Here is a 22,831-nt window from a genome sequence, read left to right on the forward strand (position 1 = left end):
GAATTGTTGCCTTTTGTGTAAGTTGTCCAGTTTTTATGTATTAAAGTTTTCTTTATCAGAGCTATAGCCACCAGTCTACACCATAGGCACAGTAACATAGGATCCGAGCCATGTCTGTGACCTACACCACAGCTCATGGCAACGCTGGATCGTTAACCCACTGATCAAGGCCAGGAATCAAACCCGCAACCTTATGGTTACTAGTTGGGTTTGTTAACCCCTGAGCCATGACAGTAACTCCTTTTCTTAGTTTCTTTTAAGTGGAAGCTTAGGTTGTTGATTTTAGACATTTCTTCTTTTGTAATATATAAGTATTTGATGCTATATATTTTCCTCTTAGCAGTGCATTAATTGTTCCCACAAATCTTGATTTATTTTTGTTTTCATTCAGTTCAAAATATTTTCTAATTTGTCTTTATTTTTTAATTTTTATTTTATTTTGGTTTTTTGCCTTTAGGGCCCCATCTGTGGTATATGAAAGTTCCTAGGCTAGGTGTTGAAAGGAGCTACAGCTCCCGGTCTACACCACAGCCACAGCAACTTGCAATCTGAGCTGCCTCTTCGACCTATACCACAGGTCATGGCAATGCCAGATCCCCGATCTGCTGAGCAAGGCCAGGGATTGAACTAGCATCCTCATGGATGCTAGTTGAATTCATTTCCACTATGCCACAATGGGAACTCCTAATTTATCTTTAGAATTGTTCTTTGACCTATGGATTAAGTGTGTTGTTTAGTTTTAGAGTGTTTGGAGATCATTCTGTTATCTTTCTGTTAACTGATTTCTAGTTTAACTCCATTGTGGCTAGGGAATAAACTTTATATGATTTCAGTTCTTATGGATTAGGTAAGATTTGTTTTATATCTCAGGATGTGTTCTCTTAGTGAATGTTCTGACCTTGTGCTTAAAAATAGTATGTATTTTACTCTTGATATATTTTTCCATTGTTGGGTGAAGTGTTCTATAAATGTCACTTAGGTCTGGTTTATTATCTAGTTTTTCTACATCCTTGCTGATTTTTCTGTTTGCTTGTTCTGTATTCTTTCTGCGATGGGAGGTGTTGGTCTCTCCAAGGATAATTGTAGATTTGTCCATTTCTCTTTTTGTTTCTATTGTTTTTTTTAATATTAATGCTTTTGATCATTATGGTAAAATATAAAGTGGCATTTAGTACATTCAACAGTGTTTGTTACCATCACTACTTTCTGTCTCCACAACTTTTTCATCATCCTAAGCAGAAACTCTGTACCCATTAAACAATAACTTTCCATTTCTTCTCCCCTCAGCCCTTGGTGATCTGAAATTTACTTTCGATCTCTCTGAATTTGCCTTTTTGAGTTATCTCATGTAAATGGAATCATATAGTATTTGACCTATTGTGTCTGACTTAATTTACTTAGCATGATGTTTTCAACTTTGATCCGTGTTACAGCATGTATAAGGATTTTATTCCTATTAAAGGCTTAATAATACTCATCTATTTATCTATTTCCCACATTTAAAAAATCATTCCTCCTTCAGTGGACACATGGGTTGTTTGTGTCTTTTAGCTGTTGTAAATTATGCAGCTATAAATATTAGTGTAGAAATATCTGGTGTAGACTCTATTAGTGTAGAGTCTTTGCTTTCAGTTTTGTTTTTTTTCCAGTATATATCTAGGAGTGGAATTGCTGGATCATTATGGTAACTATGTTTAAATCTTTGATGAACTGCCTTACTGTTTTTCCACATCAGCTGTACCAGGTATGCGCAAGGGTTTCAATTTTTCCACATCCTTGTCAAGACTGGTTATTTTCTTTTTTAAGAAATATTTTTTAAGGCCATTCCAGTGGGTATGAAGTGGTATCACATTGTGGGTTTTGTTTTTCTTTTGTCCTTTTAGGACCACACCCATGGCATATGGAGGTTCCCAGACTAGGGGTCTAAAATGGTGCTGTTGTTGTCAGCCTACACCAGAGCCACAGCAACTCAGGATCCGAGCCACATCTGTGACCTACACCACAGATCATGGCAATGCCAGATCCTTATCCCCCGAGCAAGGCCAGGAATCAAACCTGCAACGTTACGGTTCCTAGTCCAATTCGTTTCCGCTGCGCCATGGTGGGAACTCCGATCACATCGTGGTTTTGATTTGCACTTCCCTAATGAAAAAGATGTTGAGCATCTTTGCATGTGCTTTTTGACCATTTGTTTATCTTTTCTGGAGAAAGGTATTCAAGTCCTTTGCCCATTTTTGAATCAGATTTGTGTTTGGGTCTTAATCCCTTATCAGGTATATGTTTTCCCCCCATTATGTGGTTTTCTTTTTATTATGTTAATAGTGGTCTTTGATGCAGAAAAATTTTAATTTTTCTTTTGTTGTCTGTGACATTTGTGCTATATATATCAAAGAAATGCATCATCATGTAGATTTTCCAGAGTCTTCTAATAGTTTCATAGTTTTAGGTTTTATGTGTATATCTTTGATCCATTTTGAGTTAATTATCATGTATGGTGTAAGTTAAGAGTCCAGTTGATTTTTTTTTTTTTTTTTTTTTGCAGTTTACCCAGCACCATTTGTAGAAAAGATTGTTCTTTCTGCAATCTTGGCACCTGTTAGAAATTATTTGACCACCTAAGGAAGGGTCTATCTCTGGGCTATTTTTTATTTCATTGGTCTGTAAGTCTGTCTTTATGCCAGAACTACACTGCTTTGATTACTCTAGCTTTGTAGTAAGTTTTGAAATAGGAATTGTGAGTCTTTCAGTCTTATTCTTTTTCGGGATTCCTTTGGTTATTTGGGGTAACTTGAGATTCAAGAGCAATTTTAGGATTCAATTTTTGTTTTATGTATTTTGAAGCTCTTTTGTTTGATGCATACCCCTTTGAGACTATTTTGTTGTCTTGGCGAATTGACCCTTCAGTTTTTATTCAGTGTCTCCCCTTTATCCTTCTTTTTCCTTGCTCTGAAGTTTCTTATGTCTGATTTTAATTTGGGTACTCCAGTTTTATTTTCATTTAATTAGTATTTGTGTATTATAACTTTTCCATCTTTTTATTTGAAAAAATTTTATGTCTATTTTCTAGTCCTTTTGCCTATCTCTTAAAATTTAAAATAATCTTGTCTACATTTGTAAAAATATCTTACTTGGACTTTGATAGGAAGTATATTCAACATGTTATCTGTTTATGGAGAATTCACATTTTTACTATATTGAGTCTTCTCATCTATCAAAATATTGTGTCTAAACATTTATTTGTATCTTCCTTGATTTCATTTATTAGTGTTTTCAGCGTACATGTCCTGTCCATGTTTTGTTAAATTTATATCTTTAAATTTTAACCTGCCTATCTCATCTATGTAGTGTTTTTCTTGGATGCCGTGTATAGCTGCACTTTTTAAAAAATTCTTGTCAATCTGTCTTTTAATTGGAAATTTAGATCATTTACGCATTTACTATAATTGTTGACATAAAGATTAGATCTTCAGCTTTACTGTTTGGTTTTTGACGGTTTTCTATTATTTGTTCTTCTATTTTACATCTCTTGTTTTTTGGGGAGATATATGTACATATTTTTGGCATCTCATTTAACTTTATTTTAATTTGACTTCTTTTTATAGGTTCTTAAATTTTTTTTTGTGGTTGCTGTAGGAATTTCTGTATACTACATAACTCTTTGCAATCTACTTAGAATCAGTATTTTGCTACCTTAATTGGAATGTAGAAACCTGTTTTAATTTTCAAGTGCTTGGAGATTTTTCCAGTTATTAACATCTGATTTATTCTTGTTGATTTCTAGTTCTGTTGTTGGTTTCTAGCTTAATTTTATTATGTTCTGAGAACGTACTTTATATGATTTCACTTTTTTAAATAGTTGAGAATTTTTTTATGACTTAGAATATGATTTATCATGGTGAATGTTCCTTGCATTCTTGAAAATTGTGTGTATTCTGCAGTTTGGGTGAAGTGTTTTATGAAGGTCATTTTGATGTAGTCCTTTTTTTTTTGTTGTTGTTGTTGTCTTTTTAGGGCCTCACCTGTAGCATATGGAAGTTCCCAGGCTAGGGGTTGAATTGGAGCTGTAGTTGCCGGCCTACACCACAGCCATAGCAATGCCAGATCCGAGCTGTGTCTGTAACCTACACTGCAGCTCATGGCAACGCCAGATCTTTAACCTACTGAGCAAGACCAGGGATCAAAGTTGCATCCTTGTGGGTATTAGTCGGGTTTGTTACCACTGAGCCGTGACAGGAACTCTTGTTTTGTTCATTTCTTTTAAATCTTTACTAATTTTATGTCGACTTGTTCTGTCTGTTGTTAGGAGGGTAGTTTGATATCTTTAATCATATATGTGGATTTATCTACCTCTTCTTTGATTTGTCAGATTTTACTTCCATGTGTTTTGTAGTTCTCTTGTTAGGGACATATACATTCATTATTGTTCCGTCTTCTTGTGAATTGACCCTTTTATCATTATATAATGACCCTCTCTAGCCCTGTTAGTTTCCTTCCTCTGAGGTGTCCTTTGATGTTAATATCACCACTTTCTGTCCCTTTACTAAGTAATTTTTATATTTTGATATTTAAGGTAGATTTCTTGTAGCTACTGTATAGTTGGGTTCTGTTTTTCCCTACATCCTGACAATCTCTTGTGTTTTTGTTGTATGTTCAGATTCATTTAATGTCTACCATTATTTTGTTTGTTCTCTTCTTTTTGTTCCTTTGTTGTTTCCTGACTTCTCTTGGGTTATTTTAACAGTTTTTAATATCCCATTTTAACTTACTGAGTTGACTAATTTTGATAGTGAAAAGATTTTTGAAAAACTTTTTACCTATTAGTGGCAAATGAGAAAGAAAATTGGAAGCTGTTATGTGATTTAGATAACTGTGAAAGTGCTTATGCATTTGGGACAGTTAGAGGGATGGATAACTAGTAATTTGAGGTATCTTTGTTATTTGCAATGATGCATCTCCTGTGGATAGATGAATATGTAGATTCATTTTAGGTTCTTGTGTTTCTTCCATAGAGTTTTGCTTGGTCATCTTGTTCGGAGTGGTCCATTGGTCTCCGCGTCCCTTTTGTGGTAGACATCTGCTCAATGACTTTTGAGCAGTTAGACCTCCTTCTGCGGCAAGTTAGTGAGGGAATGGATGGCACTGCTGACTGGCCCCCACCCCAAGAGAAAGAATGTATGGCTGTGGCAACACTGAATCTTCTACGACTTCAGGTATTCATGATTTCCTTTCCTCCCCACCCCTCGTAAGTATCTTAACATATTTGTAATGATGTTTATACATATTAAGGGGTATGGGTTTTAGCCTCTTAAATGAACTGCTAATGGAAATTTTCAAGTGTTTTAATTAAAGTAAGATTGTAATGGAGTTTATTGTGTATGGGGCTTAAAAAAAATCAGTCTAGTTATTTTATATTATCCTGGGAGTCATTCCCTGCATGCAGGTGAGAATGTATGTGGATTGCGTTATTACTGTTATAATCAGCTTGTTGTTTTCATCAGTTAGTCAGTCTTGAATTTACTGTTGTTGTGTGTGTGAAGTGACTGGATGGACAGTAAGTGATTGAGAATCCAGCTAAATGTGGTTGCTGGTCTCTCCTCTGGACTGAGGAGAGCTTCAGTCAGGAAGTTCTGTTTCCTCCAGTAGTACTTCCTCTTCCTCTCAGGGAAGGTTAAGGTTAAACATCAAAATAAGAAAAGCTACAAAATTTTTTTTCATTTCCTTTTTTTTTTTAAAGTAAAACTATAGGTGAAATCTTTGATTGCCATGTGTTTCTTGTAATTAAACTCGGTGACTTAATGTCAGAAAGTTTTCTCAACAATATAATTTTCCACTTTTATAACTTGAGGATTTCTGTGTGACTCATCATGTCTCACCTTCTGTTCTCTTGCCATTTTTGCTTTGGCTTCCACAAAGCACAGAAATAAACATAATGTTTAGTTGCAAAGTAGAATTATCAGAAATTTGGAGAGTACCTCTTTCTCCAGTAGTCTTCTGTAGGAGCTTATTTAGCAGAATACCTATGGTGTAGTGTCCCTGCCATGGATCTGCCCAGGTGGCTGTTGCTTCCCATGATCTTGCAGTGTTGTTGCTGCTCTGGACAGCTCTGTAGAGAAAGACTGTGTTACATGTGTTACTAACATTGAATTTAGTTTTGTGTAAGTTTGTTCATCATTTTATTGTTTGCCTTTGATCATGTTTCTAAAAATTTTTTCCTTTCCACATCCTTTTCATTGTTCATAAGTTTTAAAATTTGATTTTTGAACATTAATCTTATTATCAAAAATTTAAATATTTGTTAATGCTACAAAGTATTAAGTAATCAGTACTTCTCTTCTTTAAAAATATAGGGATCATAGGCTACATTAAAATTTAACTCCCCTTTCTACCTTAAGTGTTTTAATTGCTCTGTAGTCTGTTGTTACATTGGATCCAAGGCACAGTATTTTTTGTGTGTGCTAAAAGAAAAACACTTAATTGCAATGTGTAAGATAACATTCTGGTTTTAGATTTGTTAAGACATAAAAAAAATATCTCTTAGGATTGGTGAAATATAGTAATTATTTTTAAACTTTCCTTAAATTAATTATCATAATCATCATCTTTTTTTTTTTTTTTTTTTTTTTTTTTTTTTTTGTCTTCTCGCCTTTTCTATGGCCGCTCTGACGGCATATGGAGGTTCCCAGGCTAGGGATCTAATCAGAGCTGTAGCCGCCAGCCTATGCCAGAGCCATAGCAACTCGGGATCTGAGCTGCATCTGTGACCTACACACCATAGTTCACAGCAACGCTGGATCCTTAACCCACTGAGCAAGGCCAGGGATTGAACCTGCAACCTCAGGTCGGATTGGTTCACCACTGAGCCACGGTGGGAACTCCATAATCATCATTGCTAAGTGGCCATACATACTAAGATATATATTCCTTTTTTTTTTTTTAAACCAATGTTTTGTCATTGTTGATTACATCACGTCCTTCCTGGGTACCCTTTTCAGTAAGTTTCTTTAAGGTCTGTGAGTTAACCTTGAAAAAACTCTGCTTCAGCACCTCTGGAGATAATTTAATGGGGCCTATCTTTTTAGGTTGTGTGTTATTTTATCAGTACTTCAAATAAGTACTAATATCTTCTGACCTTTACTCTTGCCAATGAGAAATCTTGTATTAGTGCAATTATTGTTTCTTTATAGTCAGTTTGTCTTTCTCTTTGCTAGCCTTTTAGATTTTTGTCTTTGTTTTGTAATACATTATGTTTAGGTCAGCATTTATTTTTGTACATATAATTTAAGATTATGATTCTCATTCACTCTGAGATTACTTATCTTTACTAAGTTTTTTTTAATGTAAAAATATTTTTATTATAGCTCATCTCTGTGAAGTTTTGAAAACTCTTCACTGTTTAACATTGTGATAGTTTTCTCCTTTTTATTTACTTTTCTCCTTTTCCCCTTGGAAAGTCCTACTAAATGTATGTTGAACTTTCTCATTTTATTTTTCCAAGTATCATAATTTCTTTGGTAGCTTAAAATCTCTTTTTATTTTTGTTTGCTTTTTAGGGCCACACCCATGGCATGTGGAGGTTCCCAGGCTGGGGGTCTAATCGGAGCTGTAGCTGCTGGCCTCCATCACAGCCACAGCAACGTGGGATCCTAGCCATGTCTGTGACCTACACCACAACTCATGGCAATGCCGGATCCCCGACCCACTGAGCAAGGCCAGGGATCAAACCCACATCCTCATGGATACTAGTCGGGTGTGTTTCCCCTGTGCCACAATGGGAATTCCCTAAAATCTCTTTCTAAATGCTCACTTTTTTAATCTTTCTGTTCTGTTTTCTGGATGGTTTACTTGATGCTGTCTTTCAATTCACAAATCCTTTAGTTGAACATTCCGTATTTTTGAATTGTCCGTTGACTTAAACTTATATGAGCATTGCTCTACACATTCTGAATCATCAAATCCTTATGCCAGCCCTCTGGGAAGTGAGGCCCTCCATCTGTATTGCACAGACAGGAGACATGGAGTTCAGGAACATTGCCCAGGTTAGGGACTCGGAGCACAGAAGTTTAGGGCTAGAACCTGAGTCCTATCCTCTTCACACCTATGCTTTGAGGTTTTTATTCCTATAGCTGGTTTTTGTTTTTGTTTTTTAACTCTCATAATTAATTTTTTTGGGTGTTTTCCAAGGCTTTCACATACCCATTATATTCTCATCTTCTGGGTTCTGTTCCTTCCTTGATTCCTAAATTTACATATTGTATGGATTCATTCTAGTTTTTATTGTTGTTGTTGCCAATATCTCCTTGGGTATGTTTTTTGCCTCTTACTCTGTGACTCCTGGTGACCTAATAAGACTGTCCTTTATGACTGTGAGGCCACCTTCAGGGGAGGGTTTGTGGGGTATCCCTTTGCCCTTGGCCATGGAGATGCCCTCAGAGGGCAGTTTTGTATTTGTGTCTCTGAGGTTCCATTGGTTCCGGGGCTCTAGATGAGTTTTGGTGTTCAATTCCTGACCTGTGATACCCATACCTAGGGGGTGGGTGTAAGTCTGATTTCACATCTGTTCACAGGGTAGGCTGGGTCTCTGATTTCCTGTGGGATTTCTTTGTCTCCAGAACTTTGTGTGTTGCCCTCAGGCCCTGGCTAGCTGACAGGAAGGAAGCTAGGTTCAGTGGGCTGCCCCAGGCCTTTTGTTTCTCAGAAGGCTTTGATCTGCTCTCAGAGCCCTGAACCATTTGGCTCCTGCTGTGTGTGTCCCTGTGAGTTTTGATTTGGCCCTTGAGGCATTTCTTTTGGTTATATTATATTCACTATTTCTGTGTTTGGTACAGATGGTTTGGGGTGGGGTAGGGGTTAATATTTTCACGTGTCTTAACCTCTTTGTTGTTCTTGAGCTCTTTCCTATTCATACTTACAGTTGGGTTTAAAAAATTCCTCTTACGAAATACCTTACTATGGATTCTTAGCTACTATCGGTAAAAAAATTTTAGTCTAGTTAAAAAAAAATACCTGTATTGGGAGTTATTTTATTTGAATAAAACTCAGTTTGCAGTATTACTTCATCATTAATAAGATTTGAAAAGCACATGTTTTTAGGGCTTCTAAGTGAAAATTGTTTTTCTCCTTTCAGTTGCATGCTGCCATTAGTCACCAGGTTGACCCAGAATTCCTTGGTTTAGGTCTGGGCAGCATCCTTCTCAACAGCCTGAAGCAGACCGTGGTGGCCCTGGCCAGCAGTGCGGGCGTGTTGAGTACTGTGCAGGCAGCTGCCCAGGCTGTGCTGCAGAGCGGGTGGTCTGTGCTGCTGCCTACCGCTGAGGAGCGGGCCCGGGCACTCTCTGCTCTTCTGCCCTGTGCAGGTGGGCTTGGGCCAGGAGCAGGGGTGAGGTGGGGTGGGCATGGGAGGAGGTGTCGGGAGGGGGTGCTGGGACAGGGGGAATGATACTGACCTTAAATTGGCAAAAACACTTTCTCTTTTCCAGTTTCAGGCAATGATGTTAACATAAGTCCAGGTCGTCGATTTATGATTGATCTTCTTGTGGGCAGCTTGATGGCTGATGGAGGCTTAGAGTCAGCCTTAAATGCAGCTATTACTGCAGAAATTCAGGTATGGTTTTAGGAGTATGTGTGTATGAGCTGAAGGAAGCAATTTTACCTGCCAGTGAAACACCATGTTCATACTCATGAAGAAATAATAGCCTTTTGCCAGAATTATTAAAAAACTGAAGCATAGAACATTTAGTAACATCCAGATATTTCTGTAGTTTTAAAACTCTTTTATCTTACTCATTCAAAAAAATTGAGCCATTAATACTGTATATCAACTATAATAAAAAAAGTTATAAAATGCACTCATTTTAAATGTCTAATGAATTTGACATATACTGCAATCATAGTATAAATCATTTCCATCATCCTAGAGAGTGCCTTTGTGCCCCTTTGCATTTGAAGTTAGGACACTTTTCTCTCTCCCTCAGATGATGTTAATTTGCCAGTTGATTATTACAGAAAAGGAATCATAGTATGTACTTTTTTTTGTCAGCTTTATTTCCTTCTTCCTCCCTTTCTCCCTCCCTTCCCTCCTTTTAGCTTTATTTTTCTTGATAATGATTTATAGATTCACCTGTGTTGGATGTATTATTACCTTGTTTTTGCTGTTGAGGAGTGCTCCATTGTCTGATTATGAAATTATTGGTCTATCCATTGTCTGTGGACAGACATTTGATGATTTTGACTCTATAAAGCTGCTGTGATTATGCTGTATACAAATCCTTTAGTAAATGTGTATTTTTCTTTCTTGGGTAAATATTTTGAATTAGAATTTTCTGAATCCTAGGGTAGGTGTATGTTTATAGTTTCCCAAAGTGGTTGTGCCCTTTGCATTTGAACCTACCTCTTTGAGAGTTCTAGCCCTTCTTGACTTCATCAGTAGAAGGCAGGTCAGTTTTTACTTTTAGCTATTCTGGAGATAGGGTAGGGGAATGATTTGCATTTGCATGTGTTTATTGGCCATTCAAGCTTCTTTTGTTGCATTCATCATTTAATAGTTTCCAATTTAAAAACTTACACTGATAAAATTAGGTGAAGTGACTGTATTAAAAATGCTTTTGAAGATAGACTTATTGATTATATTGAAAAAATTAGAAGAAATCATATATGTACTGATGTTAATAACTATTATTCTTTGTGTACCTTATTATTTTCTAGATAGTATGCTGTTTACTTTGTTTTCTCTTTTAACCTTGTTAACCATGTTGTTGTTGTCAAAGGAGAATTAGTCAACCTAAGAAAGAAATGGAAAATTTTATTTGAGCCAAATTGAGGATTATACCCGGGAATAGTATCCCAGAGAGCTCTGAGAACTTTTTCTTTGAAGTCAAGGCACAGTTACTTAAGCTTTTTGAGACAGAGGGCTGTACATTCAATGATGTATTGTTGTCAGTTTACACAGTCCAGATCTAAGTGTCATTGTGACCCTTTACAAAATCAAGAAGGAAGGTTATCTTTTAAGGAGTCTTTTTTTTTTTTTAAGATTTTTATTTTTTCTATTATAGCTTCTTTACAATGTTCTGTCAATTTCTGCTGTATAGCAAAGTGACCTAGTCATTCATATATATACATTCTTTTTTCTCACATTATTCTGCATCATGTTCCATCACAAGTGACTAGATATGGTTACCTGTCCTATATAGCAGGATTAAGGAGTTGTCTTGTTGATGCTGGGAGATTATTGCTGTTTATGGTTGAGCAGATATTTATGCTGACAGGAAAGGGTGAATGATGTAGAATGCAGATACGCAGTGCACATTGAGGGGGAGAGAGGAGGTGAAAGGACAGAGAAAAGTTTTCTATGTTTAAATTTTTCTTGCCTTGCCATAAAATGTGAATTTTATTTTACATTGAATGGAAAAAGTCGTCTTAAAATTCCATTTTATAGATGTGACCTAAGCACCGCAGAAGTTGAGTGATTTGATAAGGTGTCGTGACCAGTGAGTGGCAGGTTTGCTGACTCCAGCTTCTTCTTATTCTTCCTGTGCCCACGTGTCTCAGTGTGACAGCTCACCTGATGGGAGCAGTGACAGCAAACAGGCAGAGGTGCCCAGTCCACATGTGGACCAGACAGTAACCTTGACATGACCATGCAGCATTTTTAGAAACTGTTAATTTAGTTAGCAAATGTTTATTCTTTGCTTTCTGCTGGAGAGCAGGACCGTAGGAGGGGGAGGTGGCCTACAGAGGTATGCAGATTGTGATCCCTGTGAAAATAATTAAGGTGCCTAAAAAATAGCCAGAAGGCCATTTGTTTTAAAACAAAAATGTTTTTGAAGCTACTGAAAGGCATAAACCAAATAACTCTCATCACTTATGAATAACCGTTGTTAATATTTTTGGTGTATAGTCTTCCAAACTTTCAAAAATGCAAAAATTTACTAATGATACTTCTTATGGTGCCAGAACTGGTCTCAGTGGTTTGTATCTTTTTCTCTCATTGGTGTCATATTGCTCTGTCTGTTTGTTCCATTGCTTTGGGGAAATCCGCTACATGGAAAGGAAATCATTTTTTTTTTTTTTTTTTAAGTTTTCTATTGACCCTTTAGGTTTTAGATATTTTTACCACTATGAATAGTTTTATATTACATTCTTGAAGTTATAAAAATGATTATTAGGAACAAGTTTTAGAAATGCAGTTGGATCCAAAGGACAGACAGCTTTCTGATCTGTGTTGCCTCTTAGCTTTAAGAGTGGGTGGCATTCGGAGTTCCCGTCATGGCGTAGTGGTTAACGAATCCGACTAGGAACCATGATGTTGCAGGTTTGATCCCTGGCCTTGCTCAGTGGGTTAGCGATCCGGCGTTGCAGTGAACTGTGGTGTAGGTTGCAGACGCGGCTCGGATCCCACGTTGCTGTGGCTCTGGCGTAGGCCGGTGGCTGCAGCTCCAATTCAACCCCTAGCCTGGGAACCTCCATATGCCACAGGAGTGGCCCAAGAAATAGCAAAAAAAAGACAAAAAAAAAAAAAAAAAAGAGTGGGTGGCATGGTTCCAATCCTACCACTTAGTCAAGGTCTTCATCCCACAACCCTTCAGGATGGGGAGGACTATTTGTATTTAGATTGTTTTGCCTTTTGCCATAAGAAAATAAAGCCCAGAAGGAAAAACTCATATGCTTTTTCACAGTAAATTTGATTACTAGAACAATGATTGGTACATAATAGGTCCTCAGGAATATTGATTGCATTATGACTGACAAAAGATAATACTTCTTTTAAAAATTTTTTTAAGTAACAGCTTTACTGAGATATAAATTATCTACTGGAAACTCTGTGCTTTGTGACAGTCGCTCCCCATTCCCCACTCCTCCCATCCATTGACCACCACTAATTTACCTTCTGCCTCCAGATATTTCCTTGTCCTGGGCATTTAATAAGTGGATGTATAAGTATGCAGCCTTTTGTGTCTGGCCTTTTCCACTTAACATAGTGTTTTCAGAGTTTAACAAGGTTGTAACATCCATGCTGTACTTCATTTTTTAGAATTGCTAAGCAATATTCCATTGTATGGTATAGCACATTTTGTTTATCCATTCATCAGCTGGTGGACATTTGGGTTGTTCCTTCCCTCTTCTAAGTTATAAATAATGCTGTGATGAACATGTGTCTATGGATTTTTATTTGGTCATGTCTTTATTTCTTATGAGCGTATGCCTCGAAGTAGAGTTGCTGAGTTTTATGATAACTCTGCGTTTAGTGTTTTGAGGAATGGCCAGAGTGTTTTCTTAAGTGGCTGTACCATTTTATGTTCCCTGTAGCTCTAGTTTCTCCACATCCTTGACAGTGTTTACTGCTGTTCTAGCAGATGTGATTTTCCCTGATGACTAATGTTATCGAACATCTTTTCATGTGCTCATTAGACATTTGTGTATCCTCTTTGAAGATATGTCTATTCAGATTTTTTGCTTATTTTTAAATTGAGTTATATTTCTTTTAATATTTGAGCTGTAAGAATACTTTCTCTATTTTGGATATTTCACATCAGGTGCATAACTTGGGAATATATCCTCCCATTCTGAGATTTATTTCTTCATGTTTACAAAGCAGATAGATTCTGCCTAGGTGATTATATTGGGTTTTGTGAGAGCTGGTAACAGGGATAAAGATTTCAGGAACTTCACAGATGGAGGCTGGAGACCATTGGCACTGGCAGCCTGACATTGGGTTTGTTGGACAATTATCTGTTTAGAAACTGAGCAACAGAGTGGTGTGATTTCCAAAGGCTGGGTGTGGGCCAGTGTCATCAGGTGTGTGAGTCAGGGGGACCAGGGCTCAGTCCAGGGTGCCTTCACACCTGCTGCTCAGATAACCAGTAACCTTGGAGATTCCCATTGTGGCTCAGCAGGTTAAGAACTCATCATCATCTCTGTGAGGATGGAGGTTCAATCCCTGGCTTCTCTCAGTGGGTTAAGGATTTGGCATTGCTGAAGCTGCAGCATAGGTCACAGATGTGGCTCAGATCCGGTATTGCTATGATATAGGCCAGCAGCTACAGCTCCAATTCAACCCTTAGCCTGGGTACTTCCATATGCCTCAGATGTGGCTATAAAAAGAGGAAAAAAAAAAAAAAATGGAGTTCCCATCATGTCTCAGTGGAAACAAATCTGACTAGTATCCAAGAGAACTCGGGTTCGATCCCTGGCCTCGCTCAGTGGGGTGGGGATCTGGCATCATCATGAGCTGTGGTGTAGTTACAGATGCAGCTTGGATCTTGCATTGCTGTGGCATAGGCTGGTGGCTATAGCTCTGATTTGACCCCTAGCCTGGGAACCTCCATGTGCTGCAGGTGTAGCCCTAAAAAGCAAAAAAAAAAAAAAAAAAAAGAGGGGGTAACCAGTAACCAGTAACCAGTTTCTGTTTCATGAATTACAGGATATTGAAGCCAAAAAAGAAGCACAGAAGGAAAAAGAAATTGATGAACAGGAAGCAAATGCCTCAACATTTCATAGAAGTAGGACTCCATTGGATAAAGATCTTATTAATACGGGAATCTATGAATCTTCTGGAAAACAGTGTTTGCCTCTTGTTCAGCTCATACAACAGCTTCTTAGGTAAATAGTATTAGATATATTTTAATAGGATGATGATTGGTTTTCATTTTAAAACAGTGAGATCAAATGCTAGGGTCTCAAATGTGTTTGGTCATTGAGGAAATACTCAGAAAATTACCTAGGATAGGATTTATGATAAAGAGCTGACTCTTTGTCATAAAGAGTTTAGAGTAGTTAGAGTATTTGAAGTAGAATTGCAGATTCTGAAGGTTTCTGCACAGGAGAAACTTCGAGTGTGATAAACATAGAAAGAGATTCTTATCCTTCTTAAGCAGGTAGATACACATGAAAATCATCATGGTAAGGTGTTTTTTTTTTTAATCTGGTTGTGTCATTGACTTATTCTGTATATTATAGGTTTATATGTATTACTTTATAAGACAACATTTAAAAGCTGAAGTAAGTAAAAGAATGGTGAGTGTTATTTTCAAAGTGTAGATCAAGAAGAGGTAAGAATCATTCAGGGTCAGGATATAAACAGAGGCTAGCCTACACAGGGGATGAAGCAGTCAGACCCTGCTGAAAAATGTCACCCTGCTTGTCAGTGCTTTTCAAAAACCAAAAAAGTAGAGTTCCCTTGTGGCTAGCAGGTTAAGGAGCTGATGCTGTCATTGCTGTGGCAGGGGTTTGATCCCTGGCCCAGGAGATTTGACATGCTGCTGGTTTGGCCAGAGAGAGAGAGGGAGATAGCAAAAAAGCAAGGTGGTTTCTGACAAACATTTGTTAGACAATGAAAAGTGATTGCTCCTTTAATAACACAACTCTGCTGTGTGTAAACGTGGCTCCTGGCTTATTTTTTATACAGGGAGGACAGAGAGTCTCAGAGGGTTGGCTCAGGCACATAAGTACAGAGCAGTGGCAGGCAGTGTACTGGTGTTGGGTGGTCTGCCCTCCATACCTGGAAATGTCAGTATTTACTGGGCACACAGAGTTTTAAAAGAGGAGGTTTTAGAGCTAGTTACTTTCATAGATTTTAGTGAATGCTAATTAAAAAAAAAAAACACCTTTTTCTTGTTTTTTTCTAATCTGATGATGGTTTTTTAGTTTTTGCTTTTTAGGGCCGCTCCCGAGGCACATGGAGGTTCCCAGGCTAGGGGTCAAATTGGAGCTACAGCTGCTGGTCTGTGCCATAGCCACAGCAACGGCAGGATCCAAGCCATGTCTGTGACCTACACCACAGCTCACGGTAACACCGGATCCTTAACCCACTGAGCCGAGGCCAGGGATCGAACCCTCAACCTCATGGTTATTAGTCATATTCGTTACTGCTGCACTACAACAGGAACTCCGTGATGGTTTTTTTAAAATCAATATTCACACATTCTGATCTTCAGTAAAACAATTTGAAATATAAAGTGAATTAACTCAGTGTTGTTGGTGGTAGTGAAAAGAGCTTTGGAATTGTTCCTAGAAAATTTCCTTTGTGACTACCCTTATGAAGTTGGCAGCTCAGATTCTTCCCAGTGTGGTAAGTGTGGGAGTAATAACAAGAGCAGTGTTTACATTGCAAGAGTTAATTAAGGATCAAGTGAGAAAATGGACATTGAGTGGTTTGGAATTAAAAGGTAAAGTTCTACACAGAAGTTTTAAAGCAAAAGTGTGTATCTCAAAAAGAGCTTTTCTGAGTGCTTGACTGCCCTTTTCTTGGCTGAGGAGGCTGTGTCTGGGCCCGCTGGTGTCGCTGGCAGAGAGCCAGTGCTGGGTTCTGTGACCTTGGTCCTGTGGTAGGTTACTGCTCTCGAGAGGGGCCACTCTCCTTCCCTCCTGCTTTTTCAGACTGTTTCCTTGGTGTGTAGAACCCTGTCCATCTTACCCACCTGCACCTGCGCTGTTCAGTCTGGCAATCGCTTGCCATGTTTGCCTGATAAACACTTGAAATGTGCCCAGTGTAGCGGAGACACTGAATTTTCAATTTTTATTAATTAAAGTTCAATTTTAAAAACTTAAGACTGGGAGCTGCCATTGTGGCATAGTGGTAACGAGTCCAGCTAGTATCCATGAGGAGGTGGGTTCGATCCCTGGCTTCGCTCAGTGGGTCAGGGATCCATTGTTGCCCTGAGCTGCGGTATAGGTTGCAGACATGGCTCAGATCCCCAGTTGCTGTGGCTGTGGTGTAGGCTGGCAACTATAGCTCCGATTCAACCCCTAACCTGGGAACCCCATATGCCATGGGTGCAGCCCTGAAAAAAAAGGAGTAAAATAAAAATAAAAACTTAATTCAGCTGTTAGAAAACTTAAAAGTATGTTTGGAATAACTTGGCCATATGAATTTACCTTTTCACTTCAGTCTTAAGTGTAGATCAAGTTTTTTTCAGTGAAAATTTAGTTATCTGAATTGAGGTGTGCTGTATGTGCAAAGTACACAGTGCCTTTGAAGATGTCATGTGAAAAACCTACTTAGATCTCATTGCTTTCTTTTTTTTTTTTCTTTTTAGAGCCACACCTGCGGCACATGGAAGTTCTCAGTCTAGGGATCGAATTGGAGCTACAGCTGCCAGCCTACGCCACAGCAACTCGGGATCCAAGCTGCATCTGCGACCTACACCACAATTCACGACAACACCAGATCCTTAATCCACTGAGCGTGGCCAGAGATTGAACCCGCATCCTCATGGATCCTAGTCAGATTCTTCAACTGCTGAGCCACGAAGGGAACTCCTCATTGTTTCTTACTGGTTTTATGTTGAAATGATAATATTTTCAATATATTGGAATAGATACATTATTAATACTGATTTCACATGTTCTTTTTATGTGACTGGTAGCACATTTTAACTTATACCTGTGACTCTACGCAGTACTTTTCTGTTGGACAGCACTCCCTAGACTGTCCTCATAGGTTATCTTTTAAACCTTCCTCTTTACTTTTGATCCCTTTGGCATATAGGGAGGAGTTGTCTCCACAGCAGGTTTATAATGAAGATGTACTTGTTTGGAAAACACAAAATAAAAACTGAAACATAGAAGTAAATAGTACCTTAAAAATTTTCAAAAAATAGAAAAAATTACATCTTCAGCTTTGTCACTAACAGAATGTCTATGATCCAGGCTCTTTTCATAAGCATAGATAATGTGCCCCTCCCCTAGCAGAGACAGACTTTAACATTTGTTTTTTTTACCTTGAGTGTTTGCAACTAAAGGAGACTCAGTATATTGACTTGGCTGTCACAATTGTTGAGTAATGTCCTATACAGATATAAGAGTTTTGGAGACATGTACTTATTCCTTGGAAAACAGGTTGGAGCAACTGCAGCTTGCCCAAAGTAAGCCATGGAACAGGTTTCAGAGTAATTCTTATGCTGGCAAAGAGCCACCGAAAACCGTTTTATTTGAAAATAGAGAGCTGTGAAGATATTTTTTTTTTTGTCTTTTTGCCTTTTCTAGGGCTGCTTCCATGGCATATGGAAGTTCCCAGGCTAGGGGTCAAATCGGAGCTGTAGCCGCCAGCCTACGCCAGAGCCACAGGAACTCGGGATCTGAGCCGCGTCTGCAATCTACACCACAGCTCATGGCAACGCCTGATCCTTAAGCCCCTGAGTAAGGCCAGGGATCTTACCCGCAACCCAATGGTTCTTAGTTGGATTTCTTAACCACTGTGCCATGACAGGAACTCCTGAAGATTTTTTAAATTACTGAACCCTGTCAGAATTGCACACTTTGATTATGGTTCTGAACTTTATATTAGGGAAACAAGTTAACATTTATATTGTATTTTATTACTGTCTTTTGCTCCATCACGTAAGGCATAAAACCCAGATTCTAGACAGTTTCTTCTATTGTACTGTGGTTATTAAGGCAGGTTATCGGCTTGTGGAGCATAAAGGTGAGGTGGACTGCAGACAAGGACCTGAGCGCCCACCTGCATTTTGTGTGCCTGGGAGACCCTTGTAGCTAAGGCTCCGTGCTGCTCTTTCTTTGCAACTCTGTGGATGTGAGTTCACCTGTATTTTCTGCTCCTGCTGTTTGTTCCTGGAATGAACCTTGGGGGTAGGTATGATCAACAGGTTCTTTACAAGCCTGCTGTTACATCATGAATCACAGAAGTGGAGCAGAATGCCTCTCCGTGGCCTCGTGCTGTGCAGAGGTCCCAGACTTGTTCCTCAGTGGCAGTGCCAGGTGCCGGCAGTTGGGCCTCACCCTCCTGGCTGGGCTGGGGCTGGGGTGGTGGAGCTACATTGACAGCATTTCCAGAACCAAGCTCTGCTTTGGCTCTTTTCCTCCACTACTTACTTCCTCCTTCTGTTCTCAGGACCATGGATCATGCCTTGTTCACCTGGCACTGAGATTGTCTGTGGGTGGCAGGGTCTTACTTAGTGTTCCCTGTGCCCTCTAATCTGCCTTCACACTGGCTTCAGAGACAAACAGGATGTCACTTTCTTTTCAAAACTCTGGTGACTCAGCATGGCAGAATCTAGTCCCAGCAGCCTGGCACTCCGTCACCTACTCTTGTTTTCCACTGTCCTTCCTTGTCTTGATCTCTGTGCCCATGTTCTCTGCATTCTGCTCATGGATCCAGACTATTTCATTTTTCCCCATTTACTTACTGATGGTTCATGACTCAAGTGAGATCCTATAGCTGGACTTGGATTCTTTCCTCTTTTCCTTGCTGCCATGTTCTGTGAGCATCTCTGACTCTGAGTTGTTCTATTTGTACCCACTCTGGTCTTCCTTTCTGCACTTTTTTTTTCTTAAAAGTTTATTTTATTGAAGTATAGTTGATTTACAATGTTGTGTTAATTCCTACTGTACAGAAAAGTGATTCAGTTATATATATTCTTTTTCATCTTCTTTTCCATTATGGTTTATCACAGGATATTGAATATAGCTCCCTGTGCTCTACAGTAGGACTTCGTTGTTTCCTTCCTATACTGTCTGAGCCCTGGGTATTGCCCACATGGCCCACCCAGGTGCTTACTTGCGTAGGTCTGAAGACAGACCTATGTGGCAGATGCCGAAATTTGAGTGGGTCTTGTCTTTAAGAACAGCATCATGTTTGTATTTGAAATACAACTTTGGACAAAAAAATAGTAACATGGTTATCTTTCCTTCCAAAGGTTTGTACAGGAGTTTTCTATCATTTTGGGCTGTTGCACACGTGCCATGGAGCACATTTGTAAAGCAAAGGGTATCATCTACCTTTTTTGTCTTTTGTGCTCCTCTGCTTGGTTTTGACTGAGGTGTTCTTATTGCACATACACGTGACACACATTTGAGGGGGAAGGAAGCCAGGTGCAAGTCACCTGGGTGTTTGATCTTTTTTTCTGATTTTAGTTTATGGTGTGAATTTTTTATACCTTTTTTTCCCTTTTTAAATAAACATAACGTTTAATTTTGCAATCCTCTTTCCCCTGCATAGAAACATTGCTTCTCAGACAGTAGCCAGATTGAAAGATGTTGCCCGTCGGATATCATCATGTCTAGACTTTGAACAGCACAGTCGTGAGAGATCTGCTTCCTTGGATTTGTTGCTGCGTTTTCAGCGCTTACTTATCAGTAAACTTTATCCAGGAGAAAGTGTTGGTCAGACTTCAGATATTTCTAGTAAGTCACTTAAATGTTAAAGTTTCTTGTGTGTATTTTGGGCTTTTTGTTGTTGTTGTCTTTTGTCCTTTTTAGGGCTGCACCCGTGGCATATGGAGGTTCCCAGGCTAGGGGTCTAATTGGAGCTGTAGCTGCCAGCCTACGCCACAGCCACAGCAAGCCAGATCCAAGCTGCGTCTGTGACCTACACCACAGCCCACGGCAATGCCGGATCCTTAACTCACTGAGCGAGGCCAGGGATCAAACCTGCAATCTTATGGTTCCTAGTCAGATTCGTTTCCACTGCGCCATGATGGGAACTCCTTTGGGGCTTTCTTATTTAGGCTTTTTGACATGCCTATTCTGCATGGCCCAAATGTGTAGTTCTTACACTATTAGATACACCAATTTGAGAAGGTTTCATTTTGTTTCCACATATTTGAAAAAGTGTTTCTATATTAGATGCATCAATAGTTTTTATTTTGTTGCATTAACATTTAAATCTTTAGACCTGAGAAATAGCATCTTTTATGTTCAAATTAGTCTTCTAGAAGATTTATCAGATTTATTTCACATGATAATAATGAATTGTTAAGAGAATGACATGATGTGAGAATGAACTGGTGACATAGCTTTTGTTTGTCACCCTGGGGAGCTAGCTGGGTGTAGTGGAAGAATGCATCATCATCGGAGGAAGACTGAATTTCAGTTACAGCTCTGATTTATTAGCTGCCACACACGGGACTAAGTCTTCTGGGGGCTGTGGGTTGCTCCACTCTTGCTGGGATAAGATGTGAGGGTGCCTGTGAAAATTAAAATAGGATGATATGTAAGTGCTCAATCTGTGCACAGTGTAGAGTAGAGCACTTTCCACAAGCTCCAAAGGAAGTGGCTGGCTCTGTAAGGTCGTTTTCTCTGCAGAAATGGAAGGGTCCACTGCTCTTGTTAATATTTTTATTGCTAATATTTTCTAAAATAATTTGGTTACTTCCTGAAAATAGTTAGGCACTTGTAGAGGATGGAGAATTTCAGGTTGAAATGGGTGTACCATTTCAGTCTGAAAGAGGTAACTCTCAATATCATAAGGTCACAAGGACTAAAAAAGCTATTAAGAGCCATGTAGGAGGAAAAGTTGAAGATTTTATGAGATTGAAGAATTTCCTAACTTTGTTTATTTGGAGTAATTTGTAGGCATTAAGACTGGGAACTTAGAAAGTATCTGTATATTGGATATAAAATTTTAGAACTCTTAAGTTATGACTTTAGTATTTTTCCAGTTTTTAGACAGTATATAGTACAGTGTATTAAAATCAATATAACCAAATTCACTGTTTCTTAAATTATGTGGTGAAAAAGGAGCCAAGGACTAAGTCAGGGTTAATCTATCCTGCCTTTGAGAAAATTATTATAGGTAAAAGTTGTATAGATGAGAGTAGAGTAGTGGAACAATGAAGTTTTTGACCAAGTAAATTTTCATTGTGCGAATGAAATTGTCTAAATCTTTCCTCCAGGTCCTGAACTCATGGGGGTTGGTTCCTTGCTGAAGAAGTATACAGCCCTTTTGTGCACACACATTGGAGACATACTGCCTGTGGCAGCCAGCATTGCTTCTACTAGTTGGCGGCATTTTGCAGAGGTGGCCTGCATTGTAGAAGGGGACTTCACTGGTACCTGTCTTCTTTCCTACCTGTGGGCATGTGTTTATTTTTGCAGATTGATGAGCTTTAGAATGTATCATTTTCTGATAAACCTGAATGCCTTTACTCCATACATCTAGTCCCGTTGCCCTTTCTGCTTTTTTTTTTTAGTTACTGACAATTCTATATTTAAGCAGCCAAGTATGAGATCACATCCCTGTAAATATAATTAGTGATTTAGAGTCACCACCATGATTAACACTTCAATAATGAGGTTAATGGTCTAATTTTATTTCAGCAGCATAAGAATTACTTGCCCCTTTTAGGACCTTAATACAGTCCCACATTGCTTAATATTTTTCCAAGTTAATTCTGTGACAGTAGAGTATTGAGTATTGAGTAGATTATTGAATCAACTTAGTTGAAAACAGTTTTCTGAATAAAAGACTAATACTTCTTTGTTGAAACAGTGATTTTGAAAAGTGTTTTTATGGCTCAGAGGGTTTTGTTTGATAATTATATTTGTTTCTTTTACAATGAAAGATAAATAATCCTGTAGAAGTATGCTGAAGGACATCGTTATTTTGTGATTTATCAGAATTTAAACATAATGCAAGCTTATAAAGTGGTTTTGTAGGATAAACACTTTTATTTAAATCCTAATGCCTTTTTTTTTCTTTTCAAATGTAGGCATTCTCCTTCCAGAACTAGTAGTGTCTATAGTCCTTCTGCTTAGTAAAAATGCTGGTCTAATGCAGGAGGCTGGAGCTGTCCCTCTTCTGGGTGGCCTGTTAGAACATCTGGATCGGTTCAACCACCTGGCACCAGGAAAGGAAAGGGACGACCATGAAGAGTTAGCCTGGCCTGGCATCATGGGTATGGCATCTTAACTTAAAGACTTTCCCTTAGGAAGTTTGTCCTAGTTTAACCTGTTCTTGCCTTTCCATTTGAGAGAATATTTGACAATGGAAGACCAGTTATTTCCATTTTCACTGATGGTTGTGTAAATGGAAAATGAAGATAATCCAAATAAGAGATTTGAGTTCTATTTAAGGAAAATTTTTCTGTTAGTACTGGTT

The 22,831-nt window shown here is 38.5% G+C and overlaps 1 protein-coding gene across 5 annotated transcripts in view; it reads left to right on the forward strand.

Moving 5' to 3' along the window:
- Window positions 1–22,831, forward strand: part of HERC2 (HECT and RLD domain containing E3 ubiquitin protein ligase 2) — a 211,708-nt gene that overhangs the window by 59,814 nt on the left and 129,063 nt on the right. For all 5 annotated transcript variants that reach the window (XM_021075343.2, XM_021075345.2, XM_021075344.2 and 2 more), the window contains 7 exons: window positions 5,010–5,210; window positions 9,125–9,353; window positions 9,477–9,601; window positions 14,417–14,595; window positions 19,952–20,136; window positions 21,627–21,782; window positions 22,443–22,628. In XM_021075343.2, coding sequence (XP_020931002.1) covers window positions 5,010–5,210; window positions 9,125–9,353; window positions 9,477–9,601; window positions 14,417–14,595; window positions 19,952–20,136; window positions 21,627–21,782; window positions 22,443–22,628 — 1,261 coding nt within the window. The remainder of the gene's footprint in view (window positions 1–5,009; window positions 5,211–9,124; window positions 9,354–9,476; window positions 9,602–14,416; window positions 14,596–19,951; window positions 20,137–21,626; window positions 21,783–22,442; window positions 22,629–22,831) is intronic.

This window comes from Sus scrofa, chromosome 15, assembly GCF_054392235.1.
Source record: "Sus scrofa isolate SSC_HxYL_T2T_F1_AM1 chromosome 15, Sscrofa_HxYL_maternal_Yorkshire_Landrace_v2.0, whole genome shotgun sequence".
Taxonomy (NCBI): Eukaryota; Metazoa; Chordata; class Mammalia; order Artiodactyla; family Suidae; genus Sus; species Sus scrofa.